Genomic DNA, 20,161 nt, shown 5'->3' with positions numbered 1-20,161 from the left:
TATCAACACTCTGAATAATTTAAAGGCTGCTGGTTGCAATTCTGTTTGAAATACATGCTGAAAAAAGATAGCAGAGCACGACACTATAAGGGCATGAACATCAGGTTCAAGATAATTAAGAAGCAGCACACCAACATTAAGAGAGTCATGTCATCCCATCTGCCAAATCCTACATTTAGTTGGAGCTACGGGTATGCCTTTTGCTTACTGCTGCTTCTGTTACCCACCTGATCCTTAGAGACGTCTTTTGCTGGAGCATTTATGCCAAGTTTTTCCAGAGGATAGACAATCTGTCGTCTTGGTCGCACGGGAACCATGTAATGAAGGGCAGATGTCAGGGAATGGGCACAGGGATTCTGGAACTGAAGGACGAGCTATATTTTAGCGCAGATAATGTCAGAAAAGTGCATCACAGATGTCTGTAGCGGTGCTTTGTGAATTTAAGAATCCTTCATCCTCTTGATTAAATCCAGGAGAAATATCACCAAAAATAAATAAATAAATAAACACTCTCAGAGCAGAGGAATGGATTGCAGCTAATTCCTGACACTAATGAAGATAATTATGAGAGTAATTACATTACTATCTCAGTGGGAATGACAGATAAACAATTGGTTTGGTTTATGGGATTTTGCAGCACAAGTAGTTTCCCCACAGGAATATCTTCCTTCAGTGCAATCATGAATCATCTTCATCCATGCTCATTAAGGACGTTACATGCTTACTGTTCACCTCTGGTTGTTTGGCAAAGAAGCTGTTAAACATGTACATAGAAAATGCACATGAAGTAAAAACTCATTTTCATTCAAATACAAACGTTAATGAAGTAGCATAAACATGAAGAAAAAATATCCATCCTTCCATAAATACAGGAAATGATTAAAAATACATTTACCTTACTGCAGCAAGTTTAGTTATAATCTGCATTTAAACAACAGTTGGGGAGCAACAGGAAATGCAAAAAAACAAAAAAGTTTCCAAAAGTCTGTCATCTTAAAAAATGACTGGAACTGTTTAAACAGAAATGACATCCCATTAAAAAATTAATTCTCTTCAGTTTAGAAGAGAACCATGTATTTCTAATGCTTCTTTCCTGCATAATTTCCCCCCATTTCAGGTGCGTATTCAGGCATTCATTCAATCCCATATGCAATTAGAATTATGCAAGGGGAAAGGAGGGCAAACTTCTCGGGCTGCACACACACACACACACACACACACACACATCAGACAAGGTTCTGAAGCAAGGAGCCATCTTTACATGCATAAGCTTCCCCCATGTGACCAGGGTTCCAAATCACGTAAGGAGCCTACACTTGTAGAACAGGCTGCCCAATTAAGTTCTTTTTCTCTGCTATGTGGATGGTGGCAGAGCCAGGCAATGGGGATGCAACAGAGGGGATAGGGCCTGCAAGCATGACCCTACTCCCTCCCCAATGTATTTCTAATTGTGTGAAGGCTTGAATGCCTGAATAAGGGTAATGATAATATTTCAGGTCATAAAATGTAACTTGCTCACATGAAATTGAGATCTTAAAAGGGGTTATGAACAGCAAGAGTACTCGGTGACTGTGATCCAAAGAGCCATGTGCAACATTCCATGTATGCACTGAAACTTGTCCTGCTCTCCCTTCTCCTTGCATCCCCTTGAAAAGGTGCTTCCAGGGACTAGGGGAGTCATTTTCCAGAGATTAAAAGAGGCAATGGAGCATGGGGAGCAGGGGGATCACAGCTGGAGTGAAAGAAATTGACGGGGGGGGGGGGGGAAGCAGGCATGTGCAGGGGTATTTCTTTGGATCAAGGCCCATTCCTTCAGAGTTTACACTGCCTTCTTTGTACAAAGGACATTTTCTTGAGTCCTTGTTCAAAATCGGTCCATCTTCAAACATTTGAGGCTGACATACCAAAGCTTATGACTTTTTGGTTCCTAATGCTAATGAATATCAAAATGAGAGAGGGTGAGGGATCAGGTATTTGAACGAAGTCCTGTGAAAGTCCTCTGTCAAGAGCTGAGCATTCAACTGTTCAGTATGAGATGAGGGAGTAAGGCTGCATCCACACTATTCCTTTAAAGCACTCCCCCCCCCCTCCAAAGAATTCTGGGCACTATAGTCTGTTAAGGGTTGTTGGGAATTGTAACTCTGTGAAGGGTAAACTACAGCACCCAGAATTCTTTGAGGGAAAGAATGTGTCTTAAAGGTATAGCGTGTGTAGAACATACTGAAATCTGATATCTTTATATTTTTATCCCTCAAATTTATGTCCAAGTATTGAAACTTGGATGTAAAGGTTTAAAAATAAAGCAGCTTTGCACCCTTATTTTATAGGGAATTTCTCCAAAATGGCTATCAATGTGACTACAGCTCTGGCTACAGCAAGCTGAATTCCTCAGATAACCTCATCATAACCCAGTCTATACCATTATTTTAAGCAAGTAAGTATCAATAATGAAAACTATGTAGAAAAAGCTATTTATTCTTTTTTAGGCTTTACTACTGAGCCATTTTGAAATAAAGTATCCTAAATAAGAAGCTTGTCCTATGCACACTAAAAGGAATGTGATCCAGAAGCTCATTGGATAAAAGTAAGGTTGGGCCCTAGAATTAACTGTTCAAAAAGAAATTGCAAGAAGAATCTTCTTTCCTGGAGATTTTCAAGAAAGTTCACAACATAGCTCTTGCTGATAGAAATAAGTTGAGACAACCAACTGACTCTCTTCTAGTTCTATGATTCTACATAGAAAGCGCGATTCTGTCGGTTTTAAATGACAAACAGATGCAACTATATGCAATATATATAATATTAATAATTAGTAATTAATCATCATAATATACCGTGTTTCTCATATTATAAGTCATGTCTTATATTAATTTTTTCCTGAAAAAAACACAGCATGCCTTATTTTCAAGGGATGTCTTATTTTTTAATTAAGTACCGGTACCGGTATCTGTACAGTCCACAGACCTGCTCCCACCGGGTCTTCGCGCGCGGCAGGCAGAGGCTGCAGCCAGGTCCTGGGGCTGCGCGCGCGGCAGGCAGAGGCTGCAGCCGGGTCCCGGGTGTCCGCGCGCAAAGGCTGCAGCCGGGTCCTGGGGCTGCGCGCTGAGGCTACAGCCAGGTCCCGGGTGTCCGCGCGCGGTGCGCAAAAGCTACAGCCGGGTTCTGGGGCTGCACGCGCTGTGCGCTGAGGCTGCAGCCAGGTCTCGGGGGTTAACGCGGCAGCAGCAACCCTTCTTTGCCACAGACCTTCTTCCACCACCCGGTACGGCTTATTTTCGAGGTATGCCTTATATTTTTCCACCTCAGGAAAATCCTGCCATGCCTTATTTTGTAGGGATGCCTTAAAATGAGAAACACGGTATCCTTCTGTGTGAGCCCTGGGAATCTCTATTGGTTGTATTTATTTCTAACTACCGTATGTAAGTTAGAAATGGTTGCCAATTGTTACACATATGTGTACATTTTTGTTTACATACACCCAAGGGAAAGAGTAAATAAAATTAAAAACCAATCAGCAACATTTACATATATAAAATCAATCTACTTCTTGACTAAATGATTATGGTTTACCTTGCCGTTTTCAGGCTGAGGATAAATAGGGTAGTAGAGACAAGATTTGTTGGCTAGTCGAAGCATCTCCTTCATAAAATGTTTTGCATAGTGATGAAAGACTGGATTCAGTGCAAAGTGGTAAACGTGACCATGCTCTTCCTGCTGGTGATGACTGAAATAAATGAAGTCTTCAATGTTGTAGTGTGAACGAATATATTCTATATCCTGGAAAACATATCAATTCAACATACTGATTAAGGAAAGAGCTGTGCTTCTGTTTTGGAACAGCTATAATGCAAATACTTGCATTCGTTTTTCTTTCAAGAAAGAGGGATCACTACCACTGAGGAAGTAACTATACATTAGGAAACTCTCCTGCACAAGTTCCATGTCAGTGGGATGTGTGCAGGATAATTTCCCAGTTGACAGTACTGTAAAATGAGACCATATAGGTAGCTTTTAAAAATGAAACAGTAGTTTTTAAAAACAGTTTTGCATTTATTTACACACTATATTTAAAATATCTGGCTGTTTTGTGTCCTAAAACCAAGACCATATGGACAACTATTAAAAATTAAACATATTGGTAGAGGTGGGGGTTTTTTTATTTAAAAAACAAAACAGTATTGCTTTTATTTACAACTATATTTAAAAAGACCAGTTATTGTTCCGGTTCCGCCTGCAGGAATGGCTGACCCTTGTTCCATCTCTCCGACCTTCATGAGGAATTTGGCGGTTGCTAGGGGGAGTAAATGGCAACCCCCTCACCTCTCCGGGTGTTACGGAGAGGGGCCGCTGGCCCGCGATGCCCCCAAACCCACCCCAACTGTTCAAGGGGTGGGGGTGGGGCTTGGGCCGAGAGCACTCATGGGGAGTCGGAACTCCAGGACGCTAACCAGCATGGTGGGATCTCCATGATTAAAGAAGATAATTAGGTTTAAATTCATGGACATGCTTCAGAAGGAGGGGCAGAAGCTCTGTTTACTGCCAAGGAATTTTCGCTGCTGAGGGTGAGAAGTCGAGGCTGTATTTTATCTGGAAGAAAGATTGATGGGGATGGAACGAGAAGGGAAGCGAGCTTTTTTATTTTTTTCATATACTCTACGAGTTACTTCATACCTTCCCAGACGCGATGTCCTTGTTTGTTTGGAACAAACGAGAAATAAAGGATACCTGTGTGAGTAATGAACTTTATAAACTATGGATATTGAGTATATTTTTTGAAGTTGTAAAACTGCTGAAGAGAGAAGCCTCCCTCTAACTGGATAGTCGGAGTGCCTGGAAAGCGTCCGGTGGATTTATGAGGTGTGACGCACTTTGAATTTGAACAGTGATCTGAAGCTAAGTTCAGCTATAGGGCAAGGAGAGCCACAAATTTATCAAGAGTGTATGCATAATGTGACGGCTGTGTCTTTTGCCTGGAAAAGCTGTAAATTTTACAAAGATCGTTAGTCTTAAAAAGTTTTGAGAGAAAGTGAAAGTGATCTGAGCTTTCTAAGATGGCGCTGCTCCGTGTTGAAAGACCGACGCAACAGGGGACACTCCAGACAAAGAAGATTTATGGGGAGGCCGGACTGATTAAAACTCACACAGGAGAAATAATATATGTGAAATCTTGTTTGATACTTATCTCAGCAGCTGTGGAAAAATTGGATGAAAGAAGAAAACATCTTAGTGACTGTAGGGGAAAGATCGGGATTATTATGGACTTGGAGTGATGATTTGGACTTTAGAAAAAGACGGCAGTGGACAGTTGCGAGGAATCCCCAATTTTTGAAGCATGGGAACTCCGAAAATTTCATATGATTTGGCATAACATTCGGTTTAATTGATATGTATTTGTATAATTCGAAATAATGGATGTGATATAATTGTGTTTTAATTGGAAAATTAATAAAAATAGATTATTAAAAATAAATAAAAAGGCCAGTTATTGGCTTACTAGAAACTGTGGATTGATCCTCATTACCAAATTACAGGAAACTCCTAACTGCTGGAAGCAATTAATATACCTTTAAAGATATTGCATTCCATATCATCCAGAGTTAAAGTCATATGGTTTACTCCTATATTAAAATGAGAAAATTAAGGAATTGCTGGCAAGGTCACTCAGTTTCTTAAATGGATCCTGCCTTCCTTTATAAAACTTCCTTATCTTTGTAAAATAGCAAAGGGGAGTAAATAATAATTCATTTCAAAACTATTTCTTCTGTTTAAAGACAGAATAAATCACCTTGAATCTCTGTTTTTCAAGAAAAAAGGGACAAAAACATACAAATTGCATTTATGGTAAATATTCAGAATTTAGTGCCTCATTTTGTTTTAAAGAAGAACAAGACTGTGGATGAGAAAAACTATATTGCTGGGATATACATTTTCTCCTCCAGCAATCTTGTTTTTCTTTTCTCCTTTGACTAAGGATTGTTCAAACATTATTCACACATTAGCTGTGGAAAGAAGTGAATGTTCAAAATGTTTATTTGAACAAAAATATTCCTGACTTTGAGAACATTTAACATTAATTTAGTGTTCTAAATCCTTCCATCAAAAAGGAACAAATCTGCAAATAAGAATATATACCGTTTCATTTCTAATAACTGATATTCCAACGACTTGATGCAAAACTTCTGCTACAAATGCTTGAATTGGTGTACCATCCTGAAAAACAAAGCAAAAGATTTGGTGTATATTCTTCTACTCTGATACTTTAATTAATGTTCTTTATTTAAACACCCATCTCATCTCAGCTCCCCTCCCACACATTACACTCTCTCTGACATGGATTATAATAATATAAAAGACCCAAAGGACATTTTACTTTTTGCACCTGAAAGGCGTCTTCTGCACACTGGTTTAGTATAGCAGCAAATTTGAAGACTGCCAGCTTAGCATATACAAATGAGCAGATTCCTATTTGAACACTCACACAAAACAGAAGCAATATAAAGCAGTGTTAACAACTTACTGGATCTCTTCGTGCCAATATGTAGCTATTTAGGTCATCCAATATACTTTTGTTCAATTTCAAGGTTTGGATTAGTAATTCAACACCAGCGACATCACTGGTTCTTGCTGGTCTTACAATAAAGGACCTGTTAGAGAAATAAACCCAAATACTATATATGCAGCAAACAATGGCATCTACAAATTGTCTCAGATTCCATGCATAAATACCCAAATGTGACTATCACCAGGAAAATTTTGGTTTTGATACTGCATTATCACACTGCAGTGACATCAAGTCACTTAAAACCCTTTAATGCTGGTTTGAGTTGTTCCTCTACCAAAGAAAAAGCTGAAGTTGGATTCAATATTCTTACACCTCACAGTGTACATACTGTATAAACAAACTTACATCAATTTGAGATCAGTAACTGGCATGGCTTCTCTCAAAGAATTATGGGAGCTGAAATTTAGTATATGATTGTATAAGCATCTCTTCACTTGCTCTGAAAAGTACTGGGTATTTGTGAACATACCAAGCATTATGAACCAGTTCTGGACCAACGCTTTCCATTTTAAATGTAACTGTTAAGAGTCTATCATGAAACATAACCACCACCTGATTCAAAAATGTCTATATTAGATATAAAGTGTTCAGAGATGAAGCCTCTAATTCAAAAATCCTTCTGGTCCTGTCTGCCTTAAAGGAGGCAGTCCCCACAAGAGCGGGGGATCATTGGCGAATGAAAAACAAGGATGACAGAGGGTAAATCATCTTTGCAAATTCCCCCCAGAGATGAGCAGAATGGGCTTCACTCGCAGTTTGTCTCAGTACCTGGCTCTTGCTCTGGCATGGAATGCGGGAGGCAGGGAGGTGCTGAGTGCAAATGTACTTTGCCTGTTGATAACCCTCCAACGCCACCATTAAGAAGCAGAGGTTCTCCTTATAATTGTATCGTTAATGGAAAAGGGTTGCAACAACATATTGTCGAATATACCAGCTACATGGATCAAAGGTTTGAATTAAGATTTTCTACATACAGTGTGAGTGTTAGTTGGGGAGAGGGAAGCCCACGGTTTGTTTATTCTGCAGACACAGATAAATATGTGACCTGGCATATACCACGACGCACCTTTCTCACCAAAGTTGTACACAATTATCAATTATATTGTTTAATATGTCTTTTAATATATCAGTGGCCACATGATGATTTTAGTTTATAAATTTTATTATTTAATGTTTTAATTGGTATATTTAAGTGTTTCCATAGCTTTGTGCTGATTAGGTTATGTTTTGATAATGTAAATGTTCTAAGTTTCGTACCAAATGTGTATATATTTTACTGAATGACATTGTATACATTGCAGCAGCCTGTGGCTATAAGCAATAAACTTGATACCGATACCGATACTTCTACCTCCTCAGTATATATTCTCAAAATACAGGGAGTTTCTGTACATGCAATTAGTAATAAGCAGCTGAAAATGGATAGAACAATACCTGAAAAATTGGTATCTGCATAAAAAACTGACCCATTATTGAGAATCAAAGACTAAGAGAAAAGATACATTTAGCCTCTTTATATTTATTTTGCCCTCAGTAAGAAATCAACTTATTATAGAAGCCCAATTCATTTGACAGTCCAGAAGTAAGGCTGCTTATTATCATTTGCTGTCAAAATTGAAGAGAAGTATCCATTAAGCATTTCAGCCTACACCCTGTTATGTATTATTTTTCCTTTCTTGTTAAGTAGCAGGCCTAGAGGTGCATTTGCCATCATCTAAATTCTGTGTGAGGACTTTTCCTTCTCACAATCAGTCTTTCATTTGGCTATTCCCTTTATCTCTCTGACTTTGCAGTTTCACATGTCCTCTCTCTGTCTCTCTAGGCTTGCTTCTGTGGGCTTTGCTTTTCATCCATTTTCAGCAACTCACTTTTTATTCATATGTCTTTTAAAACCTCACTGTACAAAAACATCATATTGATCTTTGTTTTACTTCCTCATCAGGAAGGGATCATTAAGGGCATGACACTGGCTTTTATGTTACTCAGAATTTTTCCATTACTGGTTAATTTTCATCTCACATTCACATCTTATCCAGAAACTAAACTATTTACTTGGGTGTCTTTATATAAGAACTAGGTGGTCTAGTTCTTTATATTCAATCCAACTCTTGCCTATAATGCTTTCACTTTTGTCTTTTCATTTAAATACATATCTTGCTTAAAGTACCCAACTCTTTTGCCACAGAATAACTATTAAAATCCTTTAAGACACCCCTTTAAATTATACAGACCCTAGCAATAAAACTTTTTATAGATAACTTGTTTCCCACAAACAAAGCAATTGATTAGCAAAGACTATAAAAAAAATAAACTGATGGAGTAAAATTAAAATGGTGTCACAACAGCTCAGATACAAGCAATACCACAAAAACTTCTGTAGTAGCAAAATGTGCCACTAACTTGAGTAATCCTGAACGGTGAAACACATAGAGCTCTTGATCCAGTGTACAGCTGCTAAAGGGTATAACCCGGACAAAATTCTGGATCAGATAAAATTCAGGCACCATATGTGGAACTGAGATAATGCAGAAGTCTTTGTCCTGAAAGAAATAATATACTACACTAGGCCACAAAAACTGTAAAAAATGTAAGCTGTTTAAGGAAATACACATAGGGAAAAGACAATATTATATGCAACATATAGAATGGGATCAAAAGAAGCATGGTTGCAACTCCTCCTTTTGCTCAGGCTCTTGAAGGTTAGAGGACCCTCCAGAATGGCATGGGATGTGCTGCAGGAAACTGCAGTGGGGAGGGGTAGCAGGAGGAATCCTGTTGCACAAGCAGTTCTCTGGATCCAAGGCATAATGTATGAAAGAAGAACTCAATGTGATTTATATATTCACCTCATTTTCAAAATAAATCACACAATATAGTCCTTAGTAATTAACAGACATTTTATGAAATTGTAAAAAAACTGTCCATTTGGAAAAGGCTGAATTTGAAAATAAATATTTCAGTCCACAGTAAATAGAGATACTCTCTACATATAAGAGCACAGTGAATATTTTTCATTTTCACTTTCCACAATTATGACCTGTTCTTGAACACAGAATCTGTAGCTGAATATGTAACTAGCCAAAGAGGTTTTCAGCTGTTAGTCTTTCTGTATTTTATCTAACTATTTGGGCACTAAGCCATTCAGGCATATTGTATTGCCACTAATCTTGTGTCTGGAATTGTGGAAGCAGGAAGCATCCAAGGTACATTCTTTATTTCAGTTAATACAATGTTGAATCTGGTTTTGTTTTTAAAATTTGACAATATGAGTTCCATTCATTTTATTAGGAAATGAGAAAAGATGCTTTTAAAAAGTGGTGGAGGACCTGTGGCTCTCTAGATGAGTGGGGTGGGAACCTCTGGCCTGTGAGGCTGATTGGCAATGACTCTGGAGTCTGGCCAATCTGTGCTGAAAGCAGAGCTTGGAGACAGTATCAATGAACCCCCTTGCTTGGATTCTCCCTTGCAGCATGGCCTGGGGAAACTGGAAAAACTTGGGGGAAAGGAAAAAATTGTTACCTGGTGTCTTGGTGATGTAGGTGAGCAGCCCCATCCATGTTTCAGTGGTCTGCCAGCGATAGGGGAAATAAGGATCTGGCCTGCCGGGCTGAAAAGATTCCCCATCCCTGCTCTAGATATTGCTGGACTACAATTCTCATCATCCCTGACCATTGGCCATGCTGGCTGGGGCTGATGAGAGTTGGGAGTCTAAAGGTTTCCAACAGCCCCGTGAGAGCCTGAGGCTTATAGAGGAAATCTGACAGGAATCTAAAGCACCTGCATGATCTTGGAAAGCTCCTCAGGTCCTGCTGTTGTGTCTTTAAGCACCAAAATCCAACCGGACCTCAAGTGAGCAAGTCTCACCTCCCCAGGGGAACTGACTGGCCATTGGCAGGTCTCTGGAGACAGGAGTGTGGAAAATTACTTATTTGAATAAGAGGCCATTGAGGGTGTGCTATCCAGCTGAAAGGGACCTGAAGGAGGTTTGGACAGTTCTCCTTCAAGGATGGAGCCAGAACCACCTAATCCTTGTACTGTGCTTTAAAATATGGAAGGCCAAGTAGCTGAAGGGAGCCAGAAAACTTCGAAACTATTCACCCTCGAACTATTAAATTGTTACCCTGCTCCACTTGTCTATTTTCCATTTTTATTCTGTGTGAGAGCTGTGATATTGTAAATGAAAATTGATTGCATTTATGGATTTGTGTTGGTTGCATTGGGTCTTTAAAGAAAAGTGGAACATATATTTAAAAATAAATATAGCAGCCCCCCCCACAGAAGCTGGGAATTCTTGCATGCACAAAAATGCCTCTATATCAGACTGCACATTCAGGTATGTACAGGCATACTTTAGGTAATATTCTCTAGTCCCCTAGGAGATAGCAGTCATATAAGAAATTTTAGGAAATGGAAATGGGTGTTAGTGTTTAAGGGCTGGAGACCAGAAAAAAATCACCTTGAAGTTTAGTAGCTGGATGCCTAGAAGCTAAGCTGGGTAGGAAGAGGAGGAGGAAATATGATTCTAACCCCTTTCGCTCTTTGAAACCCAATACCCTACGATCAATATCATTTATTCTCTGCTGATTTGCACTGCAATCCCTCTGACATGTGCACTAGCAAATCCTTGCAATAGTATTTAAAATCATCCTGCCATTTCTCTGCTCCCCTAAAAGGAAATTGGCTCAATATAAGCAAATGCAATGTCTGGTAAACTGCTTTCATTCATTAATTGCAAAGCAAGTGCTTTAAAAATGTACATACTTACTGGGAAAAGGTTGAAAACAAAATTCATGAAATCTAATGACCTGCAAATAAAACCAAATAATTTTACAAAAATCTTGAAATTTCCACTATGCAGTATTTATTTTATAATACTCCCACCTACTCTAGAAAGCATTCTCCAACCTCAAAGAGGTTTTTTGAGTGCAGCTTTAACTACACAAAACAATACATCAAGATGATGATAAGCCTTATTTAAGTTGGAGTGAAGTTGTGCTGCTGGCCATGATCCCAATTCTGAAAACATAAGAGCATTGCTAGATCAGACCAAAGGCCCACCTAGCCCAGCATTCTGGTCACACAGTGACCAAAAAGACCACCTTTCATTGGTTCATGCCTCTATGAGCATTTGCAGGAAGCTTCCGTGGCAAAGAAACTAAGGCTGCATCTTTAAATTGCTCGCTCCCTGCAGCGAGCCACTAAAGGAACCCTTATGCTCCTGCCACTCGCATGTGAGCAGGGGGGAGCACCGGGGCTGGCTCAGTTGGGGAGGAGGAACCTTCCCAATCCCCAGCTGAGCTGCGCAAATAAGCTGCATTGTCCCGCTCCCACGGTCGAGAATTGGAGAAATTTCACCCGATGCCTTGTGGGCAGAGGCCAATGCAGGTCCCCCCCCCAAAAAAATCATGGTATATTGCCAAACTGCAATGTTTGGCTGGCAATACACCGTGATGTTGAAAAGCTGATGTTGCTCAGCCCTAGAGTAGTGGCTCTTGATAGCTTTATCTTTCCTGATTTTGTCTATTTCCAAAGATTTTGACTCTTTGGAAATAGTCCAAGTTGATGGCCATAATGGCATCTTGTGGGAGCAAAATCTATAGTTCAGCTACATGCTGTGAAGAAGGATTTCCTTTTGTCTGTCGCAAATCTCCCACTCTTCAGCTTCATTGGATGACTCTGGGAAGAACTACTCCCCATACATTTTATCTACACCATGCATAATTTTATGCACCTCTATCATGTCCCTCTTACCCACAATTTTTCTAAGCTAAAAAGTCCCAGACATTGTAAAAGTTCCTCATAGGCATTATGATATCAGAAGCTTTATTTTCAATGCCTTTTCTAATGATTCTGAAAAGAGAATTTTCAAATTTCATACCTGTCATATACTGGATTGATATTTTCATTGAACTACTACTCCAAAATCCCTTTCCTGATCAATCACTGTATTAAGGTTACCTGAAAAGGAACCCCGATGTGAGCAGCTGCTCACTTGTAGGGGTTCCATTTCAGGTGTCTATGTTCGATGTGTGAACACTGGAACATTGGCTAGCCCAGGATGATATTGGGAGTCTTGTCTAGCAGCATGGCCCCATTCTTGCTTCAGCCTATGAGTGGCCTACATGCAAGCAAGCCATCAGATATGCCCTGGGACATAACAAGAGCATGGGGTGATCAGGGAATACAAAGTCCTCTGTCATAATAATAAAAAATAAGATCAACTGCTGCACCTAACTCTGAGTAAAATATAGGTACATCATTTGAAATAGCAGACTTGTGTGCCTACTGACAAGTGCTTGGAAGTAGTGATGGGCTGGATGTAGGCAATTAAACTGAAGCTGAATCTTGATAAGTCAGAAGTGTTATGTGTTTTGTCAGCTAGAGCCCCTTTTTGACAGTGCCAACTTGGCCACTGTACATCCGTACTTTGGATCCCAAATGCCTTGCGAGTCGAATGTTTTGGCTCCCAAACACTGCAAACCCGGAAGTGAGTGTTCTGGTTTGAGAATGTTCTTTGGAACCCGAAAGTCCAATGTGGCTTACATGGCTTGGAAGCCTCACCTTGGTTCCTAAACCTTTTGGAAGTCAAACCGACTTCCAGAACAGATTCCGTTCGACTTCTGAGGTACCGTTCGACTTCTGAGGTATGCACTCTATGTGGGGTTGTCCTTGAAGATGACCTGGAAACTTCAACTGGTTCACAAAATGCAGCTGCCAGATTACTGGTTGGGGTTCCATTTAAAACACCATGGTTTTTTAAATAAATAAGTTAGTAAACACTAAAGAAATCAAAAATATAAAATATACTCTTATTTTCCCCCCTTTAAAATCAAATATCTAGATTATTTACGGTACTTGCCTCGTTTCATGTTTCTCATCAATACAAAAGAGCTGTATACAAAAAGCATTCACTTCTCCTTTATATATAGGACGGAAAGACTCTGTCTCCACAGTTAGAATGGACGGTGTCTTGGAGGTTTTCAAATCCTTGCTTCTGCTTATTTCTAAACTGCTGGTTTCTGGCCGTTCTAATGAAACTCTAGCAAGTACTCCCTCTCTCTACAGTGAAGCAATGAAAGCAATGAAAGAACAATGATATTTCTAAACTCACATTTATAATGGTAACTTTAACATTATAAATAAAATAAAATTGTTTACAGGTGACCCCCCCCCCAATGCAACTCTAAAAGTAGAGTTTTATACACCAGTACAATACTGGTTTCGTTTAAACACTTACTGCCATGATAAATGCAAAAGAATTGATGTGAACAACCCATTATTCAGAGTTTCAGTGTAACCTTTCTCTGATTGCTACTTGAGGCTAGGATGAGGATGAGGAATGGTAAGCGTGGAGTAAGTCAGTCCTCTCTATGATGGCCATTTTACTTTACATTTTACGGGGGTGGTGACAAAATGACAAAAATTAGATTTTTTTAAAAAATATACTGTATTAAAAAATGGGCTCACAAAACTTTTTAGTTCAGTCAACAAACGTAAAGAAACACGGCTGGCACTGGGCGCCACACTGCAGGGGCCGGCACTCACCGCGGGGCCTGCAGCATGCCCAAGCCACGCGTCTCTCCTGGGAGTGACGTGGTGGCTTGGGCGCATGCAGGCTCTGTGCTGCCTGAAACGGCAGCGTGGGGCTTGCGCCTGCCCACCACCTCTCCCTCAGCCGCCCTACAGCTGAGGGGGAGGTGGTGGAGAGGCTCCACACAGTGCCCCCCCGCCCCCATAGGCAGCTCGCCTCACCCCTGGCTGCAGGACACGTGCGCCACACCGGGCACCCGAGCAGCTAGCTACGCCGCTGCCTCCTCCTCACATGCCACATGATAGGATGGTTCCACTAGTCAATCACAGGTGTTCCACCAATGATAACAGTGTAAGACTGAACCCTAAATATAACTTACATGAAGTAATATCATTACGAAATAGCAATCTATTTGCATTCTTGGCAAAATCATCTCACAGAAAATCAGTTGAAAAATGGAAGTAGAAAAGGGGCAAAGAGCTGCTTTGGTCACAAATAAGAGTCATGTTAACCACTCCAGAAGCAAGGCATGGTGTTAAAGGAGAGATTTATGCAATAACTTTGAAGTGTACAATATCTATTTGAATATTAAATGTGAAAACATTACATCTGGTTAGATCACTTATATTAATGCTACATAAATTGAAAAGATAGGCAGGAAATCATCACTTAAAATAAAATGGCGATATAAAGGAGAATTATATCGCTACCATACAGTGGATTTGTAACTGGCTGACTGACCGAACCCAAAGGGTGCTCATCAATGGCTCCTCCTCATCCTGGAGAGAAGTGACTAGTGGGGTGCCACAGGGTTCTGTCTTGGGCCCAGTCTTATTCAACATCTTTATCAATGACTTGGATGATGGGCTTGAGGGCATCCTGAGCAAGTTTGCAGACGACACCAAATTGGTAGGGGTGGCTAATACTCCAGAGGACAGGATCACACTTCAAAATGACCTTAACAGATTAGAGAACTGGGCCAAAGCAAACAAGATGAATTTTAACAAGGAGAAATGTAAGGTTTGGCAAAAAAAAAATGAAAGGCACAAATACAGGATGGGTGACACCTGGCTTGAGAGCAGTACATATGAAAAGGATCTAGGAGTCTTGGTAGACCACAAACTTGACATGAGTCAACAGTGTGATGCAACAGCTAAAAAAGCCAATGCAATTCTGGGCTGCATCAATATGAGTATAGCATCTAAATCAAGGGAAGTAATAGTACCACTGTATTCTGCTCTGGTCAGACCTCACTGGAGTACTGTGTTCAGTTCTGGGCACCACAGTTCAAGAAGGATACTGACAAGCTGGAATGTGTCCAGAAGAGGGCAACCAAAATGGTCAAAGGCCTGGAAACGATGCCTTATGAGGAACGGCTTAGAGAGCTGGGTATGTTTAGCTTGGAGAAGAGAAGGTTAAGGGGTGATATGATGTTCAAATATATAAAAGGATGTCATATAGAGGAGGGAGAAAGGTTGTTTTCTGCTGCTCCAGAGAAGCGGACACGGAGCAATGGATTCAAACTACAAGAAAGAAAATTTCACCTAAACATTAGGAAGAACCTCCTGACAGTAAGAGCTGTTTGGCAGTGGAATTTGCTACTAAAGAGTGTGGTGGAGTCTCCTTCTTTGGAGGTCTTTAAGCAGAGGCTTGACAGGCATATGTCAATAATGCTTTGATGGTGTTTCCTGCTTGGCAGGAGGTTGGACTGGATGGCCCTTGTGGTCTCTTCCAACTCTATGATTCTAAGTTACAATGAATACAAATCCTAGCACTAAATAAAAAAAAAGATGCCAAACACGGTCGCCGTGATGAACTGGCACCACATTTGAAACCAAGCCAGTACTTTCTAGAGTTTAATCTGATTATCTCCCTATATGTTCAAGGCAAGTTTCAGAAACAAAGTCCAGTCAAAAAACTATAAAATATGTGCCCTGAATTCTGCTGAACCCAATGAAACAAATTACAAATTATGTACAATACCCAACATAATATCAGCGGATATGAAAAAGACATGATAGTCTAGTCACATATCAAGTCTGCTGGTACAGAGAGAGCAAGTTGCAGCTGACCCAAATGGTGAACTTGGTACTATTGTGAATGTATGAGACCAACCTTTTATCTGTGAATGGGAGCAATTGAAAAGGTGCACAGAGGGGGGAAAACCTTTCTGAAATGGAAAAACTGAAAAGCAAGACGAGGACAAAAAAATTACATGAAGAATATGTGTAGAAAAGGCTAGTTTCTTGAAAAAGAGGAAGTAGCCTTTGAAGGGACATGGAACAACATAAAAGGGGGATTAGGAAAGTAGTCAAACAACTGCTAAAGGCTAAAATAAAAGAACAAAGATTGAGAATAACTGAAGTGCCAAGAACAAGCACTAACACTTTGCATGCATGTGTTTATCATGTGTTTGCAGTCATGCTTCCCCAGTGGTGGGAACAGACTGCTTTCCCAATAGCAGAAAGATGTAACTGGATATACAGAAATTTGAAGATTACTAAGTAGAGTGTGACAGAAATGCAAAAACAAGTGTACGTAAGGCAAAGGCCCCTGGTGATTTGGCTACTGTGTGGCCAAAAGTACTAGAGGTAACTGAGCTGTGCAAGGCCAAACAAGACCCTAGACTTCTCAACATTGGAGCTAGGAAGGGGTGAGGATTGCTGCACAACTTCCATGACAATTCTTGCCCACCATGCAAGAACTGAGAGGAAGGCTGGGGTTTCTCATCACACTTCTTACAACAGGTGAAAATATGTAAGTACTATATACCTCAAGTGAATTGAACTGATATACTAAATTTAAATGTAAAGCAGTATGTTGTTCCAAACACAAGAGAATGCTGGGAATTGGTGTGGAGGGATGGAGGAGACAGAAGACTTAAGACAGCCAGGGGTGGAGCAAGCTGCTTGGGCAACCGGAAAGGCGCACATGCCATGCACCTGGGGGCGGGGGCAATCCACCCTGGGGGCAGGGCGATCGCGCCCGGGGGGGGTGATCCGGCACGGCGGCAATTGCGTCCGGGGGTGAGATCTGGTGTGGTGGCGATCGCGCCCGGGAGGATTTTGTCACCCCCCCCTCAGGGATGACAACCGGGGCAGACCGCCCCCCCTTCCTACGCCCCAGAAGAAAGCTGGTTGCAAAAAACGGGGCAAGAGAGTGAGGACAAGCTGAAAGTGAGAACATTAAAAAAATAAACTATCAAGATATAAATAACTAAGGCTGTAAACTATTAATTTCAATGGGCCTTACCTCTGACACTGTACGAATGCTTTCTCTTTTACTAGCATTTGCACTAGCATGTGAAGCTTGAGAAAGGAAGCTCCCAATTCTGCTACCTCTCTAGAGAAATACAAATAAAAGAATAAAAATGTTTTGTTAAACACCATGTGTACATCTCTCTTTATAGTGGAACAATCAGTATCAATGTTTTAAATAATTTCCAGAGGGACAGCCATGTTAGTCTCTTGCAGCAATGAAGAGTTTTGTGGCACCTTAAAGACTAACAAAGTCATTATAAAACTTCTGAAGCCCCACCCCATACAGCTGGTCTTTTTAAACTGATCTCCTTTAAATTTTCCTTATCGGTTTTTATTCATCCATTATCTATGCTTAATCAAGTATTCTATGTATATGTTTTAATCTATGTTTGGTTCTTGTTCCCAATTAATTTAATAATAATCCAGTTAGAGATACTGTTATGCTATTTATTTAGATGTTTTGCTTATGCTGGTCTGTGACCGTAATAAAGTAAATTCATTCATTCATTCATTCATTCATTCATTCATTCTGAAACAAGTTTTCATCACAATACAGTCCACTTGATCAGATGCTTGAAGTGTTATCCTAAGTGTGTGAACTAGGATATGGGAAACCGGGGTACAAAACCCCACTTGGCTATGAAGCTCACCTTGGGCCAGTCACTGCCTCTCAGCTTAACCTACCTCACAAGATTGTTATTGGGATTTGCTGAGGAGGGGCAGTCATGTATGCTACCTTGAGCTCCTTGGAGAAAAAGGTACGATATAAATACAATCAATATAAAAAATAATAAATAGAGGAGCAGTTTGTGCTCTGAAAGTGCTTCTGGAATCATCTCTGTCACAAGAGGTGACCTCAATGGGTGGGAGAGGCTTTCACCAACTTTGGCTAGTAGGACAACTGTGGCCATTTCTGGAGCAGCATAGCCTAACCACTACCATCCATGTGCTGGTAACCTACAGACTGCATTGCGGCAATGTTTTCCACGTGGGGCTGCCCTTGAAACTGCCCTGGAAGCTGTAACTAGTGCAAAATGCTGTGGCTCCCTGCGGAAGAATATCACTATACAGTGGTACCTCGGTTTATGAACACAATTGGTTCCGGAAGTCTGTTCATAAACTGAAGCGTTCATAAACTGAAGCGAACTTTCCCATTGAAAGTAATGGAAAGTGAATTAATCCATTCCAGACGGTCCGCGGAGTAAGCGTTCATAAACTGAAGCGTACTTTCCCATTGAAAGTAATGGAAAGTGGATTAATCCGTTCCAGACGGGTCCGCGGAGTACTTAAACTGAAGCGTTCATAAACTGAAGCATGGGTGTAATTGGTTCCGGAAGTCTGTTCATAAACTGAAGCGTTCATAAACTTGAAAGTAATGAAAAATGAATTAATCCGTTCCAGATGGGTCCGTGGCGTTCATAAACCGAAAATTCGTAAACCGAGGTGTTCATAAACCGATGTTCCACTGTATTACACAAGAGCTAAAATAATTGCACTGGCTGCAAATTAGCTACTGGGGCTGGTGCATAAAGCCCTATAAGACTTGTGACCAGGACACCTAAAAGATTGTCTCATCCCTTATACACCCAACTGATCACTGTGCTTTGCAGGAGAGGGCATCTTGCAGGTACCACCCTATCTGTGGGTGCATTCCGCATGCTGTAGGAACCTGGACAGAGTAGTGGTGCTACCTTTAGAACTCTGTCCTATTACAGTGGGACCTCGACTTATGAATTTAATCCATTCCGAATGCACACTCGTAGGTCGAAAACTTCATGTTGAGTTTCCCAAAGGAAAAGCGGTTTCCCATAGGAATGCATTGGAAATGGAAAAGTCGAGGAAACCGCATCTAAAAATTCGTAAGTTGAGGAAACTGCATCTAGCTGCGAATGGGTTTTCCGTTCGGATGCCGAAAAAAATCGTAAACGTGCAGCCACTTTTTGTGCTCGCCAGTCGAAAACGTTGGATGTCGAGTACTTCGTAAGTCGAGGTCCCACTCTACATATAAGACAGGCACAATTTCTGCTGTCTTTTTGACATCTGTTGAAGACTTTCAACTTCCAACAAGCCCCATCCCTAGCTCCACGCCATTCCTCTTCAAGCCTGCTCCAACCCTGTGTTTGCCTGACGGAGAAATACTTTCCCCTCATATTAGCCACACCCTGCCTGCCCTGGTCTCCCCCAGGTTTCTCATGCTATCTTCATTGCTTTTTGGTTTCCTTCAGTCTTTTTAAGGGACCAAGGATCTTGGGAGGCTCAGGCAGCTGGGTGCCTTACTCTGCATATTATCATGGAAAATATGCTTCTCTTTCTGAATCACAGAGCTAAAAGTGGGCACAAACTAGACTTACATTTATGTCCCACTCATATCAGTGAGGAAGAAAAGCATGCAACTAGTTCACTCTTCTGAAGTACAAATGGACTCAAAAGAGACCGTGTTTTGTTTGTACTTAGTGTATATTGTCAGTTCATTGCATGTGAACTGCCCTGAGACCTCCAGGTATAGTACGTATAAATTGAATGAATGAATGAATGAATGATCGTTTCTCTGAATGTTATACATTTATATATTGTTAACAATACACTTTTTAAAAACGTGTATTTCCACCATTCATTTCCAAACGCTGTGAGACATCACTTATACCATGCCATGCGATTTTTAAAGTCACCATCTGTTCAATCGTTTTGTTTTCAGTGTAATGAATTCTTTGTGATATTTACCTCACTCTCCGTATCTGGTATTTCTTCTTTTTGACTTGTTACACCAGTTTCATCAGCTGGATGGAGGTGAGAAGTGAAGAGAGAATA

General features: G+C 40.6%; 1 protein-coding gene across 1 annotated transcript in view; it reads right to left on the bottom strand.

The window, feature by feature from the left end:
* Positions 1–20,161, bottom strand: part of CFAP61 (cilia and flagella associated protein 61) — a 110,604-nt gene that overhangs the window by 68,905 nt on the left and 21,538 nt on the right. Inside the window, exons 9-17 of the mRNA XM_035101986.2 lie at positions 20,075–20,130; positions 17,346–17,435; positions 13,422–13,621; positions 11,328–11,367; positions 8,963–9,102; positions 6,518–6,644; positions 6,133–6,210; positions 3,571–3,777; positions 228–362 (exon numbers count right to left, since the gene is read on the bottom strand). Of these exons, the coding sequence (XP_034957877.2) occupies positions 228–362; positions 3,571–3,777; positions 6,133–6,210; positions 6,518–6,644; positions 8,963–9,102; positions 11,328–11,367; positions 13,422–13,621; positions 17,346–17,435; positions 20,075–20,130 (1,073 nt within the window). The remainder of the gene's footprint in view (positions 1–227; positions 363–3,570; positions 3,778–6,132; positions 6,211–6,517; positions 6,645–8,962; positions 9,103–11,327; positions 11,368–13,421; positions 13,622–17,345; positions 17,436–20,074; positions 20,131–20,161) is intronic.

Source organism: Zootoca vivipara, chromosome 8, assembly GCF_963506605.1.
Source record: "Zootoca vivipara chromosome 8, rZooViv1.1, whole genome shotgun sequence".
Classification (NCBI taxonomy): Eukaryota; Metazoa; Chordata; class Lepidosauria; order Squamata; family Lacertidae; genus Zootoca; species Zootoca vivipara.
The sequence above is the reverse complement of the archived record's forward strand: the minus strand, read 5'-3'. Positions and strand labels throughout refer to the sequence as shown.